The sequence below is a fragment of the Myxocyprinus asiaticus genome, chromosome 38, assembly GCF_019703515.2.
Source record: "Myxocyprinus asiaticus isolate MX2 ecotype Aquarium Trade chromosome 38, UBuf_Myxa_2, whole genome shotgun sequence".
In the NCBI taxonomy this organism is placed as follows: Eukaryota; Metazoa; Chordata; class Actinopteri; order Cypriniformes; family Catostomidae; genus Myxocyprinus; species Myxocyprinus asiaticus.
The window spans coordinates 7,077,817-7,095,258 of record NC_059381.1 but is presented as its reverse complement, the minus strand read 5'-3'; the positions used below and the strand labels follow the sequence as shown (position 1 = coordinate 7,095,258).

Genomic DNA, 17,442 nt, shown 5'->3' with positions numbered 1-17,442 from the left:
TGTATTTGAACTATTTTAATTTATTTGTATCTGCAAATGTTCTTCCTCCAAAGAATCTGCAAAATTTGCAGCCCTTAGATGACTGTCTGATCGGCCAGACCAAAGAGAACAAGAAGAAAAACCGCTACAAAAACATTGTTCCATGTAAGTTTAAAAAAACAACAACAACATCCTTATTTGCCTCCTACATCGATTTTCTGTAGATAAAACTGACGGCTATCAATGTATCCTTCAAGAAAAACTTTTATCTGATCTTTTTTTGTGTTTATTATCATGCTCCCTTTCTGTCATTTTTTAGTCGACACAACTAGGGTCACGTTGGGAAAGGATGGTGGCTACATTAATGCAAACTTCATCAAGATGCCGGTTAAGGAAGAGGATTTCATGTACATCGCGTGCCAGGGGCCGCTACCCACCACGTTGGGTGATTTCTGGCAGATGGTTTGGGAGCAGAAGTCCAACGTGATTGCCATGATGACACAGGAAGTGGAGGGAGGGAAGGTAAAATGTCAGAGGTACTGGCCTGACACGCCCCGCTCGCCTGAGATGGTGAATGACCGTCTTCAGATCACACTGGTCAAAGATCAGCACCTGGACAACTTTGTCATTCGGCTCATAGAGGTCAAAGACATCCAGGTGAAAGACAGTTTGACTCCTATAACCCTGTATATATAACCCTTTGTATATATAACCCTTACCTAACCCTAATATATGTACATGTATGTATCTGAATTTCTTGCTTTATTGATATATAGACCAATGAGATCCAGCGAGTCACACATCTGAATTACACTGGCTGGCCTGATCATGGGACTCCGACTCAACCCGAACAGCTCCTGACCTTTATTTCCTATATGAGACACATCCACCAATCAGGCCCCATCATCACCCACTGCAGTGCTGGGATTGGCCGATCAGGAACACTCATTTGTATAGATGTGGTTCTTGGCCTCATCAGCAAAGATGCAGATGTAAGTTTCAGTATTTTTTTATAATTATTGTCTTACGCTTTAGATTGTAATGTTATTTTTTGTGTTATAATAAAATAAATACAATTTGTCCTAAAGTATACTAAGACTGTATGTATTTGTTGCTGGTAACACTTTAATTGATAAATAAGTTACATAAATAAACTGCCATTACTTTACATAATACATAAAAAGATAGTTCACCCAAAAAGGAAAATTCTCTCATCATGTACTCACCCTTATGTTAACAGATGTGCATGACATTCTTCTGTTTAACACAAACAAGAATCTCAGATATCTCAGTTCCGTAGGTCCATACAGTGCATGTGAATGGTAGCCAGAACTTTGAAAGTCCAAAAAGCACATAAAGGCAGCATAAAAGTAATCAATATGACTCGTGTTTTAATCCAAATCTTTAGAAGCGATATGATAGGTGTGGGTGAGAAACAGATCAATATTTAAATTATTTTTAACTATAAATTATCATCCCTGCCCAATAGGTGGCTATTGCACAAAGAATGTGAATCGCCAAAAACAATTTCAATTTCAAAATGTAAAAGTGGAGATTTATAGTAAAAAAGGACATAAATTTTGATCTGTTTCTCACCCACACCTGTTATATTGCTTCTGACTATTTGAATTTAACCGTGTGGATTACTTTTACACTTTTACTTTTATGCTTTTTGGACCTTCAAAGTTCTGGCCACCATTCACTTGCATTGAAAGGACCTACAGATTTAAGATATTCTTCTAAAAATCTTAGTTTGTTCAGCAGAAGAAATTCATGCACACCTGCTAACATGAGGGTGAGTAAATGATGAGAGAATTTTCATTTTTGGCCGAACTATCCCTTTAATGTTCATATAAGTATGAAAATTATTAATCAGCTTTATAACTTCCTATTTGAATTTGCACATAAACAATTGATGTTTTAAACATAGTGCAATGTTGTTAATGTTATAAATGAGTTATCAAAATGTTAACACATTGCTTATATATATATATATATATATATATATATATATATATATATATATAAACTGTATTTTCTCCAAATTCCCTTTCTTTAGTTTGACATATCTGATGTCGTACGCACCATGAGACTCCAAAGGCACGGCATGGTGCAAACAGAGGTAACATCTTTACATTTGATAATGAACTATGCATTTAAATGAAGTTTGCTTTTGCATGTATAACATTTTCTGTGTTTCCTCTCCAGGAACAATATATTTTTTGCTACCAGGTCATCTTATACGTGCTCAGATGTCTACAAGTAGAAGAGAAACTCTCAGGATGAAAATCTTGACCCCCTTTGCCTTTCTGCTTTCGAAACAGGGTCAAATAACTGCGTGTTTCAATCGACAAGATTTTTGGAACCAGTTTTTTTTCCTCCCTATCAGGGGCTTTAACCTTGTCAGAACAAACTTGTCTTCTGATGTTTTGGACATCATGTGACGCATACGATTCTTGCAGAATTTCGTGTATTCCTATTGCTTACATTCTTGACCATTGGCTGCTACTTCTTTGAATCCATTTATTTTATAATTTATAATTTTTTGGTAAAAGTTTTTTATAGAGTCCTTGAAGATTATGGATCTTTTCTTGTGATATAAAATTATTCTCGTGTACTTTAAAATAAACAATGCTGGAAATGTTGCCTTGACAGAATACGAGACAGTATTTGCTTTGTAAATCTTTTAGAAATCACTGAGTGCCAGTGGTAATCGAAGAAATTAAAAGTGTTATATTTAGTGTGATATTTATCTTATGAAATCTGTTGATATGTTTCAAAGCTGTTACATACTGGACAATTTGCAATTTGTAAATAAAAGAATATCATGCTTGTAAGTCTTAATGCCCTTTTCCTTTAACCCTTCAATGAATGGGTGTTTCGCCAAACATGATTGGTCTGTAGCGACCCGGCACATACAGTGGATATGAAAAGTCTACACACCCCTGTTAAAACAGCAGGTTTTTGTGATGTAAAAAAATTAAAGATAAATCATATCAGAATTTTTGCACCTTTAAATGTAAAAATTACAACCTATGCAATGCCACTGAAAACCAAAGTGACACATTTCAGAGAAAAAAAAAAAAAAAACTTAGAATAACCTAACTGCATAAGTGTGCACATCCCTGAACTAATACTTAGTTGAAGCACCCTTTGATTTTATTACAGCACTCTGTTTGGATAGGAGTCTATTAGTTTGGCGCATCTTGACTTGGGAATATTTTCCCACTCTTTTTTGCAAAAACGTTCCAGATCTGTCAAATTTCAAGGGCATCTCCTGTGTATGGCCCTCTTCAGGTCCCCCCACAGATTTTCTATAGGATTCAGGTCTGGGCTCTGGCTGGGCCATTCCAAAACATTAAACTTTTTTTGCTGAAGCCATTCTTTTGTTGATTTGGATGTGTGCTTTGGATCATTGTCATGCTGAAAGGTGAAAGATCTCTTCATTTTCAGCTTTCTAGCAGACACCAGAAGGTTCTGTGCCAAAATTGACTGGTACATGGCGCTTTTCAAGATTTCCTCCACCTTCACTAAAGCCCCAGTCCCAGCTGAAGAAAAACAGCCCCAAAGCATGATGTTGCCACCACCGTGCTTCACCGTGGGTATGGTGTTCTTTTGCTGATGTGCTGTGTTGTTTTTGCGGCAAACATACTTTTTACAATTTTGGGCAAAACGTTCAATCTTGGTCTCATCAGACCATAACACATTTTTCCACATGGTTTTGGGAGACCGGATATAGGTTTTTGCTGGGCTTGGATGTTTTTTTTTTTGTTTTTTTGTCAGAAAAGGCTTGGTCTTGCCACCCTGCCCCATAGCCCAGACAGATGAAGAATACTGGAGATAGTTGTCACATGTAGGGAGCAGCCAGTACTTGCCAGAAAGAGCTGAAGCTCTTTAATGTTGCTGTAGGCCTCTTGACAGCCTCTCTGACCAGTTTTCTTTTTGTAAGCTCTTTGTGGCCCATGGCTCTTGTAGTAGCATGCAACCAAAAAGATGTCAGAAAAATACTACAAGAACAGCTGAGATTTATTTGGAGTTAATCAGAGTCACTTCAGGTGAAGATAGGTGTGTACTATTTCACATGAGCTTGATGATTGGTTGATTCTGAACACAGCCACATACCCAATTATGACAATAGCCAAATCATACTGCTCATGTGTTACACTTACTATAGTTTACTTCCACATGGCTTCTTCCTCAAATAGCAACGTCAAATGTAAATCAAATAAATCACTGACACATCAGCGCCACCTTGAGTAAGAAATAACATGTATAATATGAATGTGTACATGCATCAGGAATACTGATAATTCACAAGTCACATAGAAAACCAACGTGATATAGTAGTCATTTGTATGAATATGGTATGTTTGTCTTTGTCTTGTAATAAACAAAGACATATAACCTGTGATAGTAAACTTAAATAGATATGAAATAATCATAAAAAAAAGTCACACAAGTGACACTATTACATATCTAGGGTTTTTAATGACCCTATACATCTTTGGTAATCAAGCAGTTTTATATATATATTTTTATTTTTATTTTTTTTGGAGGTGGGGGCATAACTCCAAAAAATAGGTACAGTGGGTGGAATGAGGTCCCGGGTCACTAAAAATACCCGAGGTATGAATTTTTGCCATTCCATCACTGTAATAAGTTATGAAAAGCCAGTATATTATAAACAATTTGAAGATTCAAATTACCCACCTGCACACTTTTCACTTTATGAGCTGCAATGGTTCTTTTATATAGTCTGTGTCATTTGGATGCTATCAAGTTTAACTAGGTTTAAAGGAGTTTTTGATGTTATTCAGTACATTGAACAATACTGTTGCGGCACAAGTAGTTTCTAATTGGTCAGGTGAGATGGGTAATAAAGCTACTATGTTTACTGCTGGGTGTTTATTTTATATTCAACGGCTATCAAAGTCTACTTGTCTAAATCATTGACGAAACCGCTTATAAAATTAATTGAGGGTATTGTCACGTGGTACCTGTTACTTTTCTCAGCTATGATCAGGATGGACCGATCACAGTCGTTTGTGATTACACTGCTACGGAGGATTTCCATTTGTTTGCTAGGTACCAATAATTGGAATTAAAATATTTAAACGGTTATACTTCTTAGCGCACAAACGTTTAAGGCAAAACAAAACAACGTCTTGACATTTTGCTTTCTGAGCCCTCATGCGCCCCCTGGCGGATTACATGTAGCCATCTCAAAGAAGAAGATAAAAAAGACAGACATTTATTGCCTTTTACGAATCCTACTATAGTGACGACTTTCCTCATGAATATTAATATGGTTACTAGACAGTAAAAACAACGAGCCCTTCGCCATAGTAGGATTCGTATGGTCGCTTACAGGAACTGGAATGTCCTATCAGGGTTTCCGTAGTTCGCATCCAACATGGCGACTTACTTGTGAACCACGTTTGTGCTGGAGTAGTCTGAATAAACTTTCTTTTCTGACGCTCAGGCGTTTATAAAACTATTCATCATGTCGGGTCGACACAATAACAAATTACCGACAAATCTCCCACAGCTGCAAAATCTTATCAAGAGGGATCCGAAGTCTTACACGGAGGAGGTAATGCACGGTCAATGCTATAGTTGTCAACTGGCCTGTTCGCTGTGTAGTCAACCAAATAAATATCTTGTTTGCACTGATGATTCTGTTTAGAAGTACAGAGACACTTCAAAATATATGTCTTAACCTCTACATAAACCTTATCTTTAAACAGTTGTATATTGTAAAGTATAATTTTAGTGGCATGTTGACCCAGAATTCATATTAACCCTGTCCTCGTTTATTCGATGTAGTTTTTGCAACAGTATCGTCATTATCAGTCCAATGTCGAGATATTTAAACATCAGCCGGACAAACCCAACAAAGACCTGGCTGAGCTGATTATGTTTCTGGCTCAGGTATGGAGATCCAACCTCTTTCTTTCTCAGTTTAGTATTTAATTTCAGTCTTTTGACTTTAATGAATAATACTTCTTGGTCTTATTCATATCGTTGTCATGTTATTGGCTGACTGTGTTTTTTTTTTTTTTAATTTGTAATTTTTTAAATATTTTTTTATCTCCCAGGTTGGACACTGTTACTTAGAAGAGCTGTCAAAGTTCCCCCAGGAGCTGACTGATCTTCTCATAAACCACCATACAGTACTAGAATCAGATCTCAGAATGGTATGAATGACATTTGTTGTTTAGTAGACTCTTTCAACCAAAGCGACACAATCCCCGTAGAGATGACGGGGATTGTATCTTGATCGAAGGCACAATGGTGATAGTTCATGGATTGGCATTTATGGGATTCAAACCTACAGACTTTAATTTATCTGCTTAAAACTTAACCACTAGTCTACACTCCCCCAGTGTGGCACCTCTTTCAGTATATATACTCACTAAGTGATTAAAGGTAGTTTTATTGATGCTCTTTCAAGCATAAGAACTGATCTGAACTTCTGAAGGTTCACTTGCAGTGATCTGACTGGTGCTTTCTGTCTCTGGAACTTTCATTCAGACATTTTGCAAAGCCCTTATCCTCTTGAGAAACAAGGATTTGATCAGTCCCACGAGTCTTCTGGAGCTGTTCTTTGAGCTACTGCACTGTCATGATAAACTTTTACGAAAGGTCTGTGTTTTTGAGGTGTAAAATAAGATTCCAGGTTATAATTGATTGCAGATTATTTACTTAAAGTAATCTCTCCTCTGTCTCTACAGACTTTATACACGCATATTGTGACTGACATCAAAAATATCAATGCCAAGCACAAAAACAACAAATTGAACACGGTAAGTCACCCACACTTTTGTCTCTTTCCATAAAGTTACAGCATTCATAACTATACTTTAGTTTTGAAGAATATCAATACTGTAGGTACTTGTTAAATATCTGTTGTTATTTTTCTTAGACATTACAGAACTTTATGTACACTATGCTGAGAGATTCGAACCCCATTGCTGCAAAGATTTCTCTGGATGTGATGGTTGAGCTGTACAGAAGAAACATTTGGTGCGTTAAAGCTCTTGAACTGAAACAATGAATAACTTGTGAGATTGTGTAACATGATATTACCATATGTAACATGATCTGCAGTCACACCTCTGTTTTTAATTTCCACATCTACCAATCAGGAATGACGCTAAAACTGTGAACGTCGTCACCACAGCATGTTTCTCCAAAGTCACAAAGGTAGTTTTTTTTTGTTGTTGCTTATTCTCTCCAATGAAATACATGATTATCTCCTTATAAATCATATAGTTCCCAATTATTTACATATTTAGTTATAAAATATATTAATATTAAATGTAATAATAGTTGTGTAATTATATTTTTATGAAAAAGTATTTAAAAAGTATTAGATATATGGTAAATTGCTCTTGTGGTTTTTGACCTCTTGTTTTCCTATTTAACCCTTTGATGCATACCTTGGGTCTTTAGTGACCTGGAACCTCATTTTACCCTGTGTATCTCATCCGTTTTTTTATTTAATGCCCCCACCCATTTAGTATTCCACATCCTTTCTCTTCTGAATAGTGTTATATATATATATATATATATATATATATATATTTGTAGTGCTGTCAGTCAATTAAAAAGTTTAATCGTGATTAATCACATATTTTGTAGTTAATCGCGATTAATCGCAGATTTTAAAAGTGCTGAAATTTGACACTATATATACACTTCTTTTCAAATTAATTTATTTCCATCTTAGGAAAGGAAACAAAACAACATGTAACAATATAATGCTTTGTTAACGTTTTCCAAACAAAGCTTTCCACAGTATAAAGACAATGCACTAAAATAGAACCAATTCAAGGAACATTAAAAATGTCCCAAAATCTAAATGGGAGTTTGATTAATTGAAAAAACTAGTCCCCACATAGGTTGCATATTCATTGCAGTGGGCATTAAATCCCTCAAACGGTCATCCGCCACAATATTAATCTGCCGGTAGACTGGGAATATCCGCTTTGTTACAGCAATCGTGAAGCTGCGAACACGATTCGCGGCAACGGCAGCATAGAGTGCCGCTTTGAACTCGCCATGAAAAGAGCTTGCAAACAATAATGTCTCATTCTGCGTTTTAGTGATATTTAAGAATTGACTTGATTCTGTGGTAATTAAAACGTGCCTTACATGCTTCTGAAAAATACTTGATTTCTATCACAGGTTCCATCTGGGCTTGTTTTGCACATCAAATAGTGTTAAGAGGTTCTTTCTCCATCGTTTATCACTGACAGGGAAGCACTGTCAGAGATTCTTTTATTTAATGAGAGAACCTCTGCAGCTCTATCATAGGAGAGAGCATAACGGTCAACTAGAATGTCTATGGAACCGCCTTATTATGCTATTTTATGCTAAGCTTGTAGGCTCATCTTGGTAGAAGGGCTCTGGTGCTGTGGCATGTGCGACAGTGTAAAGACTCCATGTGGAGACATTACAAAGGGTGTGCCCTTCACCCCAGTATATATGCTGTAATAACGGTAAATGCGTTAATCGCAATTAAGAAAAATGAATGTCGCATGTGTAAACGCGTTAATTCTGACAGCTCTAATATTTTTATAACTTAATAACTGCTTAATTACCAAAAGGGTATAGTATAGTGTCAATAATGACCCTATATATTTAAGAGTCTATATAATCTGTCTGTACAAGTTAAATATCACAGGAAATATATTTATTTGTGTATTACAAGATAAATGAGTACTATATTCATACAAATTACTACTATAATCACATTGATTTTCTGTGTGACGTTATCAGTGTTCCATATGCATGTACACATACATATTGTACTTGCTATTTCTTACTCAAGGAGGTGCTGATGTTTCAGTGATTGACTTGATTTACATTTAACGAAGAAGCAACGGGAAGTAAACAATAGCAAGTGTAACACATGAACAGTATCATATGACTATTGTCATTTGGGTATACTACTGAAATTATTGAATTTCTGCATCTATTTAGACTCAAAAAGTGCCTGAGAAAATTCATGTGTGTAGATTATGTGTTTTGTGCAGCTCAGTATGTTTTTGACAGTGTTGTCATGAAATTTCAGTCTGGAAGTAATGAATCCTGTTCTATATTTGTTGCATCATCTCTTTGATGTATGAAAAATAAAACATTGAAATGTATCAGAATATATTATATTTTATTATTTTTCTAATTGCCTTGAAAATGTTCTGAAAATATCTGGGCATTTTGTAGATCCATTTGTGATAGATAAATGTGCTGGGTTGCTAAAGACCCGAGGTATGTAATAATGTTTGGCGAAACACCCATTATTTCAGGGTTAAATGTTTGAACAAATGCTGTCTCCTCTCAGATCCTTGTAGCTGGATTAAAGTTCTTTCTGGGAAAAGATGAAGATGAAAAGAAAGACAGTGATTCAGAATCAGAGGTCAGTATTTCAGGTGTTCATGTCTTCAGTTTGCTTTCTTTGAAAATGAATGTTGTAATGTGAATGCATTCTATTATTTTACATCCTGTTTGTTTTTTTTCTCTCTCTCTGCAGGATGACGGGCCATCAGCCAGAGATCTCATGATCCGATATTCCACAGGAAAGAAAACGACAAAAAACAAGAAGAAAATGGAAAAAGCCATGAAAGTCCTCAAGGTATTCAGGTTAAATCAAGTGTTTCCTTCATCAACAAATCAATGATTTTCGTTGATTTCAGTGCTAAATATTGGACTTTTTTCAGAAACACAAAAAGAAGAAAAAGGTTGAGGTTTTTAATTTCTCTGCCATCCATTTGATCCATGATCCACAAGGTAAGACCACCATTTTTCATATAAAGAAATCACATCACATTTGTCTCCACCTCTGCTGAAGTAAAATGTTATTATGTGTTGTCCAGATTTTGCAGAGAAACTCTTAAAGCAGTTGGAGAGTTCAAATGAGCGTTTTGAGGTGAAGATCATGTTAATGGAGCTCATCTCTAGACTCGTGGGAATTCATGAGGTAATTGAAGATAGTTAACATTCACACATCCTGAGCATTTTTAGTAGGTTCCAAATTTATGGCTCCATCTGACCTGTTTTGTTTTTGTCTTTACAGCTCTTCCTCTTTAATTTCTATCCATTTGTCCAGCGGTTCCTTCAGCCTCACCAAAGAGGTGACACAGTTATACCTATAGAATATTTATAATATATTAATGAGTAATACACTGCTTTTTGACTCCTGAATGTCTGATTATTCTAATGCTTCTAAGGCATTTTTTGTTTAAAGTCTCTTCTTCTTCTTATAGAGGTGACCAAAATTCTCCTGTGTGCCGCCCAGGCCTCTCATCAGTTAGTCCCTCCTGAGGTATACAGAATAATTTTAGAAGACTTTATTTCAATAACGATATAAAATTAATCTGACTTTTCATCAACTTACAAGTCTTTTGACTTTTTTTTTTAATGTTAAATTCTCGTATACTACTGTGTAAAACTTTGAGATGAATGTTGAAATCTGATTGTGCTTTTATATCTTATATTCCTGCTTCTTCCACAGATCATTGAGTCAGTCATCATGACCATCGCTAATAACTTTGTAACGGACAGAAATTCAGGGGAGGTCATGACAGTTGGGTAGGCACTAAAATACAGTACAATGTAAAATTGCACAATGTTTGGAAATGACTGGAATGATAGCTTTCCCTCTTTCTCATTATTTTTCCCTCGCCATCTTACCTCAGAATCAATGCTATAAAAGAAGTTGTCGCCCGCTGTCCACTTTCTATATCAGAAGACCTGCTTCAAGATCTCACACAGTACAAATCCCACAAAGACAAAAGTATGTCACATCTATTATGTATTGTTTTCATATTTTCATACTCTGTTTATGAAGTTCTCTGTTTTTAGATGCAACCTTTTAGGGTGATACAGGTTTCCCATGTTGATCATAGAAAACCTGGAAATATAAGGGAATTTTAAAAATGGGTTTTCCAGGCCTGGAAAAGTAATAGAAATTAATAAAATACTAAAAGTCATAGAAATCTCCCTCATGCTGCCAAAACAGTGCCAACCCTTCTCACCACAGTTGTAGAGTGGTTATGAGTTACCGTAGACTTTGTCAGTTCGAACCAGTCTGGCCATTCTCTGTTGACCTCTCTCATCAACAAGGCATTTCCATCTGCAGAACTGCCCCTCACTGGATGTTTTGTTTTCGGCACCATTCTGAGTAAATTCTAGAGACTGTTGTGTGTGAAAATCCCAGGAGATCAGCAGTTACAGAAATACTTGTGGAAAAGTTCCAATGTCGTGGAAAAGTTCATTTATTTCAGTAATTCAACTCAAATTGTGAAACTCGTGTATTAAATAAATTCAGTGCACACAGACTGAAGTAGTTTAAGTCTTTGGTTTTTTTAATTGTGATGATTTTGGCTCACATTTAACAAAAACCCACCAATTCACTATCTCAAAAAATTAGAATACATCATAAGACTAATAAAATTTTTTAGTGAATTGTTGGCCTTCTGGAAAGTATGTTCATTTACTGTATATGTACTCAATACTTGGTAGGGGCTCCTTTTGCTTGAATTACTGCCTCAATTCGGCGTGGCATGGAGGTGATCAGTTTGTGGCACTGCTGAGGTGGTATGGAAGCCCAGGTTTCTTTGACAGTGGCCTTCAGCTCATCTGCATTTTTTGGTCTCTTGTTTCTCATTTTCCTCTTGACAATACCCCATAGGTTCTCTATGGGGTTCAGGTCTGGTGAGTTTGCTGGCCAGTCAAGCACACCAACACCATGGTCATTTAACCAACTTTTGGTGCTTTTGGCAGTGTGGGCAGGTGCCAAATCCTGCTGGAAAATGAAATCAGCATCTTTAAAAAGCTGGTCAGCAGAAGGAAGCATGAAGTGCTCCAAAATTTCTTGGTAAACGGGTGCAGTGACTTTGGTTTTCCAAAAACACAATGGACCAACACCAGCAGATGTCATTGCACCCCAAATCATCACAGACTGTGGAAACTTAACACTGGACTTCCAGCAACTTGGGCTATGAGCTTCTCCACCCTTCCTCCAGACTCTAGGACCTTGGTTTCCAAATGAAATACAAAACTTGCTCTCATCTGAAAAGAGGACTTTGGAACACTGGGCAACAGTCCAGTTCTTCTTCTCCTTAGCCCAGGTAAGATGCCTCTGACGTTGTCTGTGGCTTAACAATAGGAATACGACAACTGTAGCCAAATTCCTTGACATGTCTGTGTGTGGTGGCTCTTGATGCCTTGACCCCAGCCTCAGTCCATTCCTTGTGAAGTTCACCCAAATTCTTGAATCGATTTTGCTTGACAATCATAAGGCTGCGGTTCTCTTGGTTGGTTGTGCATCTTTTTCTTCCACAATTTTCCTTCCACTCAACTTTCTGTTAACATGCTTGGATACAGCACTCTGTGAACAGCCAGCTTCTTTGGCAATGAATGTTTGTGGCTTACCCTCCTTGTGAAGGGTGTCATTGATTGTCTTCTGGACAACTGTCAGATCAGCAGTCTTCCCCATGATTGTGTAACCTAGTGAACCAAACTGAGAGACCATTTTGAAGGCTCAGGAAACCTTTGCAGGTGTTTTGAGTTGATTAGCTGATTGGCATGTCACCATATTCTAATTTTTTGAGATAGTGAATTGGTGGGTTTTTGTTAAATGTGAGCCAAAATCATCACAATTAAAAGAACCAAAGACTTAAACTACTTCAGTCTGTGTGCACTGAATTTATTTAATACACAAGTTTCACAATTTGAGTTGAATTACTGAAATAAATGAACTTTTCCACAACATTCTAATTTATTGAGATGCACCTGTATATATATCAGTCCCACCAGGATTTTGTGGCACTTTTTCCTGATTTTTGCGGCCCAAAATGACTGAATTTTCTGCAACATTTCTCAAATTTTGCAATGCAATTTGCGGTATTTTTTTTGTGTTGTTTTGCAGAGAAAATTCACAAATCATCATTATATACCCCTGTAATTGTGTTACATTGTAAATATGTAAAAAACATTGTGCAAAATAACTTTCTATGCAGTTAGAATATATATATATATATAAACAGAATTACACACAAAAATACCATACATTTAGTTGAAACCTGTGGGTGTTGGAAGACCCTTAATTATTTTTGTATAAAAATGTTCTGCCTCAGACAAACCAAGAAAACTTCTCTAAGCTTAAAATAGATGCGCAATAAATCTGTAAACTAAAAACACATATGTGGATTCAGTAATTGGGCCTGTTGCCATTATTACATTGTCTAATATTGAAATCTGATATACATATACAATTAGAGTTCATATATTTGAGCATTTATGTACAAATTAAAATTCCACAAATGTTTCGGGAAAAAAAATTAAAATTTTTCATATTTTGAAATACATGTTGCATATATGTATATGTGACCTTTTTTATTTTAGTAAAAACATTTATGTACATTTATTATCATCATAGACGCATATTGCTATTTTCAGATTCGTAGCCTATTGTATTAACCACTTCAAATTCAGATCACATTTTATTGCACAACTAATGGGGATTTTAAGTGATTATGGATTCTTTGTATAAACATGGGTTTTTGTGTCTCATTTACAGCATTCAGAGTGAAGATTAAACACTAGCTGTGATATATGTGTGCTGTCTGCGGTCCCGCAAAAGTATAAAAGTATACAAACATGTATTTTGCCACTGTCAAACATGAAGAAAGCAATGGGATTCCCTCAGATTTAAATTTTTTGTGGAACATTTGCAGAAATTATAAAACTTGCAAGCTGCAGCAAATAATGTGGAGATTGGTTGAATTTGCAAGAATTCTTGCGATCGCAAAATCCTGGAGGGACTGATATATACTCACTGAGCACTTTATTAGGAACACTATGGTCCTAATCAAGTTCACGACATGGTCTTGTACTGTTGTAGCCCAACTGCCTCAAGGTTCGACATGTTGTGCATTCTGAGATGCTGTTCTGTTCACTACAATTGTACAGAGTGGTTATCTGAGTTACCGTAGCCTTTCTGTCAGCTTGAACCAGTCTGGCCATTCTCCCTTGACCTCTCATCTACAAGGTGTTTTTGTCCACAGAACTGACGCTTACTGGATGCTTTTTTGTTTCTGGCACCATTCTGTGTAAATTCTACAGACTGTTGTGCGTGAAAATCCCAGGAGATCAGCAGTTACACAAATACTCAAACCAGCCCATCTGGCACAAAAAATCATGCCATGGTCGAAATCACTGAGATCACATGTTTTCCCCATTCTGATGGTGGATGTGAACATTAACTGAAGCTACTGTCCTGTATCTGAGTGATTTTATGCATTGCACTGCTGCCACACGATTGACTGATTTGATAATCGCATGAATAAGTAGGTGTATAGGTCTTCCTAATAAAGTGCTTAGTGAATGTTTGTATATACTGTATATATTTTGTTTTTATTTTTTTAAAGTTTTGCTCCGCTCTAACGCATTTCATCAGATAGATATTGCACTTCTGTAGAGCTTGCGTTGAGTAAAAACTACTCAAGTCAATTTGATGTGGGTTTTTTTTTTTTTTTTTTTTTTTTTTTTTTTTTTTAGCAAATAATTTTTTTGAGACAGTGGTTTTCAAATAATTGGTTGAAAGTTCACCAATCAGCCTAAACGATTCATTAGGATGTTGGAAATTCATTGGTCAAAAAGTGTGGGAACCCTGGTGAGAAGACCAGGGCATTTTGGGGGGTTCAGATTGTCTCTATGAAGATTAATGATAAGTTTGCAAATGTAGACATTTGCACTTTTATTTGAACATTTGCATGTCTCTGATGTCTGTTTTCATTTTGCAGATGTTGCAATGTCATCCAGAGGTCTTATCCAACTCTTCAGAGATCTGAATCCAAAGATGCTACACAGAAAAGACAGGGTATGAGGCAAATGAGACCAAATAATCTAGAATTTGCACATTCTACATATCATAATTTTTTTGCCTGATATGTGCATTATTGTGTTACCAGGGGAGGCCCACAGAATCATCCAAAGAGGCCAAGATCCAGAATTATGGAGAACTGGAGGCCAAAGACTACATCCCTGGAGCTGAGGTGCTGGAGGTAGAGGAGAAGGCAGAAGAGGAAGATGAAGGTAAGAGAAAAACTGTTTTAATGGCTTTAGCTGGTTTTTGCATGGGGTAATATGTGCCACAGCTGTTTCTTTAAAAAAAAAATATATAAATATAAATATATATATATATATGTGTGTGTGTATATATTTGTATATGTGTATTTATGTATAAATGTGTGTGTATATATATATGTGTGTGTGTGTGTGTGTGTATATATATATATATATATACACACACACACACACACACACACACATATACATACATACATAGACATTTTGTTAGAGTGAAATGCCAGTTTACAACCATCTGCAATTTATTTTTGTCAGTATATAAAAGTTCACAAAAATCCCATTTTATCATGGGTGCTTTCTTGTTGAGATATCAACCTGTCACTTGGATTAAATGGAACCTTTTTATTCTGTACAACAACATTGACTCATCATTCTATCTCAGGGGCTGTTCAGATCGAATACACTCTTGCTCTAAAAATAAATAAATAAATAAATAGATGCAGAGCAACTAATAGAACAGAACGCAGCATTCTTGAGACATAAAAAAAGTGGTGTTCCTGCGCGAGATGCAGCGCAATGGTCAAAGACGTCCATCTAGCGCTTGTTTACATTGAAATCACAATTGGAAAAACTACAAAGATGAATGCAAAAACACATGAGGTGTGAACAGCCCCTTAATAGGTGTTTTTTTTTTTTTTTTCAATTGTCTGACCCTCATACTCTGTCTGGCACTTCACAGATGGCTGGGAGAATGCAAGCATGAGTGAGGATGATGAAGATGGAGAATGGGTGAATGTGCATCACTCCTCTGATGAAGATCAGACAGAAGTTGTGAGTATACACATTTGATTCTAAATTATGGTAAATGATGCATCTGATTCAAATGATCCATAACCAATGTTGCATGTGTGTGTCAGGCTGAGAAATTGCAGAGTATCCCAGAGGATGAGCGTAAAGCTAAAGCTGCCGCGGTCAGCACCAGTCGACTCCTCACGCAGGAGGACTTCAAAAAGATCCGCATCGCTCAGATGGCCAAAGAGGTCAACGCGGCACCCGGCAAAGGTCAAAAGAGGAAGAATATGGAGAGTGATGAAGAAGAGGAGAGGTAGGACATAATTCTTTAAATGTGATCACTGTTTGTTCAAATGTGAGATTTTATAAATGTCATGATGGAAATTAGTAATCAAATCTCTTTCATAAAATATTTTTCTAAGAACTGGAAATAATCTATAAATCAATTAATTAAAGGTGATCTTTTTCAGAGGGGAATTACTTAGTCTGAGAGACATCGAACATCTTCACAAGAAACCCAAATCTGACAAAGAAACACGACTGGCAACAGCCATGGTGAGTTCACTGAATAAATATACAATTTAGAGACATAGGGATACAGTTTTGTCCTTCTGACAGTGTTAACATTATTTCTGATAAAGCTAAAATTTTTCCTGCCTCTTTTTCACCTCAGGCTGGTCGGACTGATAGAAAAGAGTTCATAAAGAAGAGAAGTAAGCTAAACCCTTATGCCAGTACAAGTAACAAGGAGAAAAAACGAAAGAAAAACTTTATGATGATGAGACACAGTCAGAATGTGAGGACCAAAGGCAAACGCTCTTTCAGAGAGAAACAGGTGAGCCCTGGCGCTCAGTCTCCTAATTATCTCAACACCTTAGTCCTTTGATATAATAATTCTACGTAATTGCTGTTATAATTGTGTTATTACTGTTTTATAACTGTCTAGTTAATGTTTAATTAATATGTAATTACTATATAATTAATTATTGCATTGTTCTTGTATTTGCAGTGTTTCTTATTAATATTGAGTTCATCACTTATTTTCCTCTCAGATCGCACTAAGAGATGCACTCCTGAAGAAGAGAAAATACAAGTAATTCCTGCCTGTAACCGACTGGAGCTGATTTGATTTTCAAACTCAAACTGTTTGGACCATTCTGTGTACAGGAAGAGAATGTACTGACTTCTTGACTGTGCTGATTTTCATGTTGCCTTTTAATAAATAGTTTAAACAGTCAAACCTTTGTTGGATTACACTTTTGTATTTTGGTCAGTGATGTGATGTTAATTTTCTTGTTCGGATCAAAGTTCTTCATTCATACATGAAAATGCAATTTACACAAGAAATTACTTCAAGTCACCTGAACTATGATGCACTTGTCTTTAATTTCTGAGTTCAAAGTCAATTTGATATTTTCAAATTGTAAAAAAATAAAATAAAAGCTGAAATTCTTGGGGGGGGGGAGTATTTATATATAAAATTAAAATTTTTACATTATACAGAAATGACCATAGAATTTTATTTTTTAATTAATTGTGTATGCTAAAATGTATTCCAGGTGCAAGGAAAATATT

At 36.1% G+C, this 17,442-nt stretch overlaps 2 protein-coding genes across 5 annotated transcripts in view; both read left to right on the top strand.

Annotated features, from left to right (window-relative positions):
• The window catches only part of ptpn13 (protein tyrosine phosphatase non-receptor type 13), a 106,220-nt gene extending 103,415 nt beyond the window's left edge, over window positions 1-2,805 (top strand). For all 4 annotated transcript variants that reach the window (XM_051677112.1, XM_051677114.1, XM_051677113.1 and 1 more), the window contains 5 exons: window positions 54-144; window positions 299-636; window positions 756-971; window positions 2,039-2,101; window positions 2,188-2,805. In XM_051677112.1, coding sequence (XP_051533072.1) covers window positions 54-144; window positions 299-636; window positions 756-971; window positions 2,039-2,101; window positions 2,188-2,265 — 786 coding nt within the window. In that variant the 3' untranslated portion in view covers window positions 2,266-2,805. The remainder of the gene's footprint in view (window positions 1-53; window positions 145-298; window positions 637-755; window positions 972-2,038; window positions 2,102-2,187) is intronic.
• Window positions 2,806-5,385: 2,580 nt separating this feature from the next.
• Window positions 5,386-17,107, top strand: sdad1 (SDA1 domain containing 1). The gene is made up of 22 exons (XM_051677893.1): window positions 5,386-5,572; window positions 5,806-5,910; window positions 6,078-6,176; window positions 6,514-6,624; window positions 6,714-6,785; window positions 6,905-7,005; window positions 7,128-7,185; window positions 9,326-9,400; window positions 9,515-9,616; window positions 9,702-9,771; window positions 9,858-9,961; window positions 10,058-10,115; window positions 10,248-10,306; window positions 10,496-10,572; window positions 10,680-10,777; window positions 14,790-14,866; window positions 14,958-15,081; window positions 15,815-15,906; window positions 15,993-16,180; window positions 16,338-16,422; window positions 16,541-16,702; window positions 16,920-17,107. The coding sequence occupies exons 1-22, from the start codon at window positions 5,483-5,485 to the stop codon at window positions 16,962-16,964; spliced, it is 2,052 nt and encodes a 683-aa protein (XP_051533853.1). The 5' UTR covers window positions 5,386-5,482; the 3' UTR covers window positions 16,965-17,107.
• Window positions 17,108-17,442: the final 335 nt, after the last annotated feature.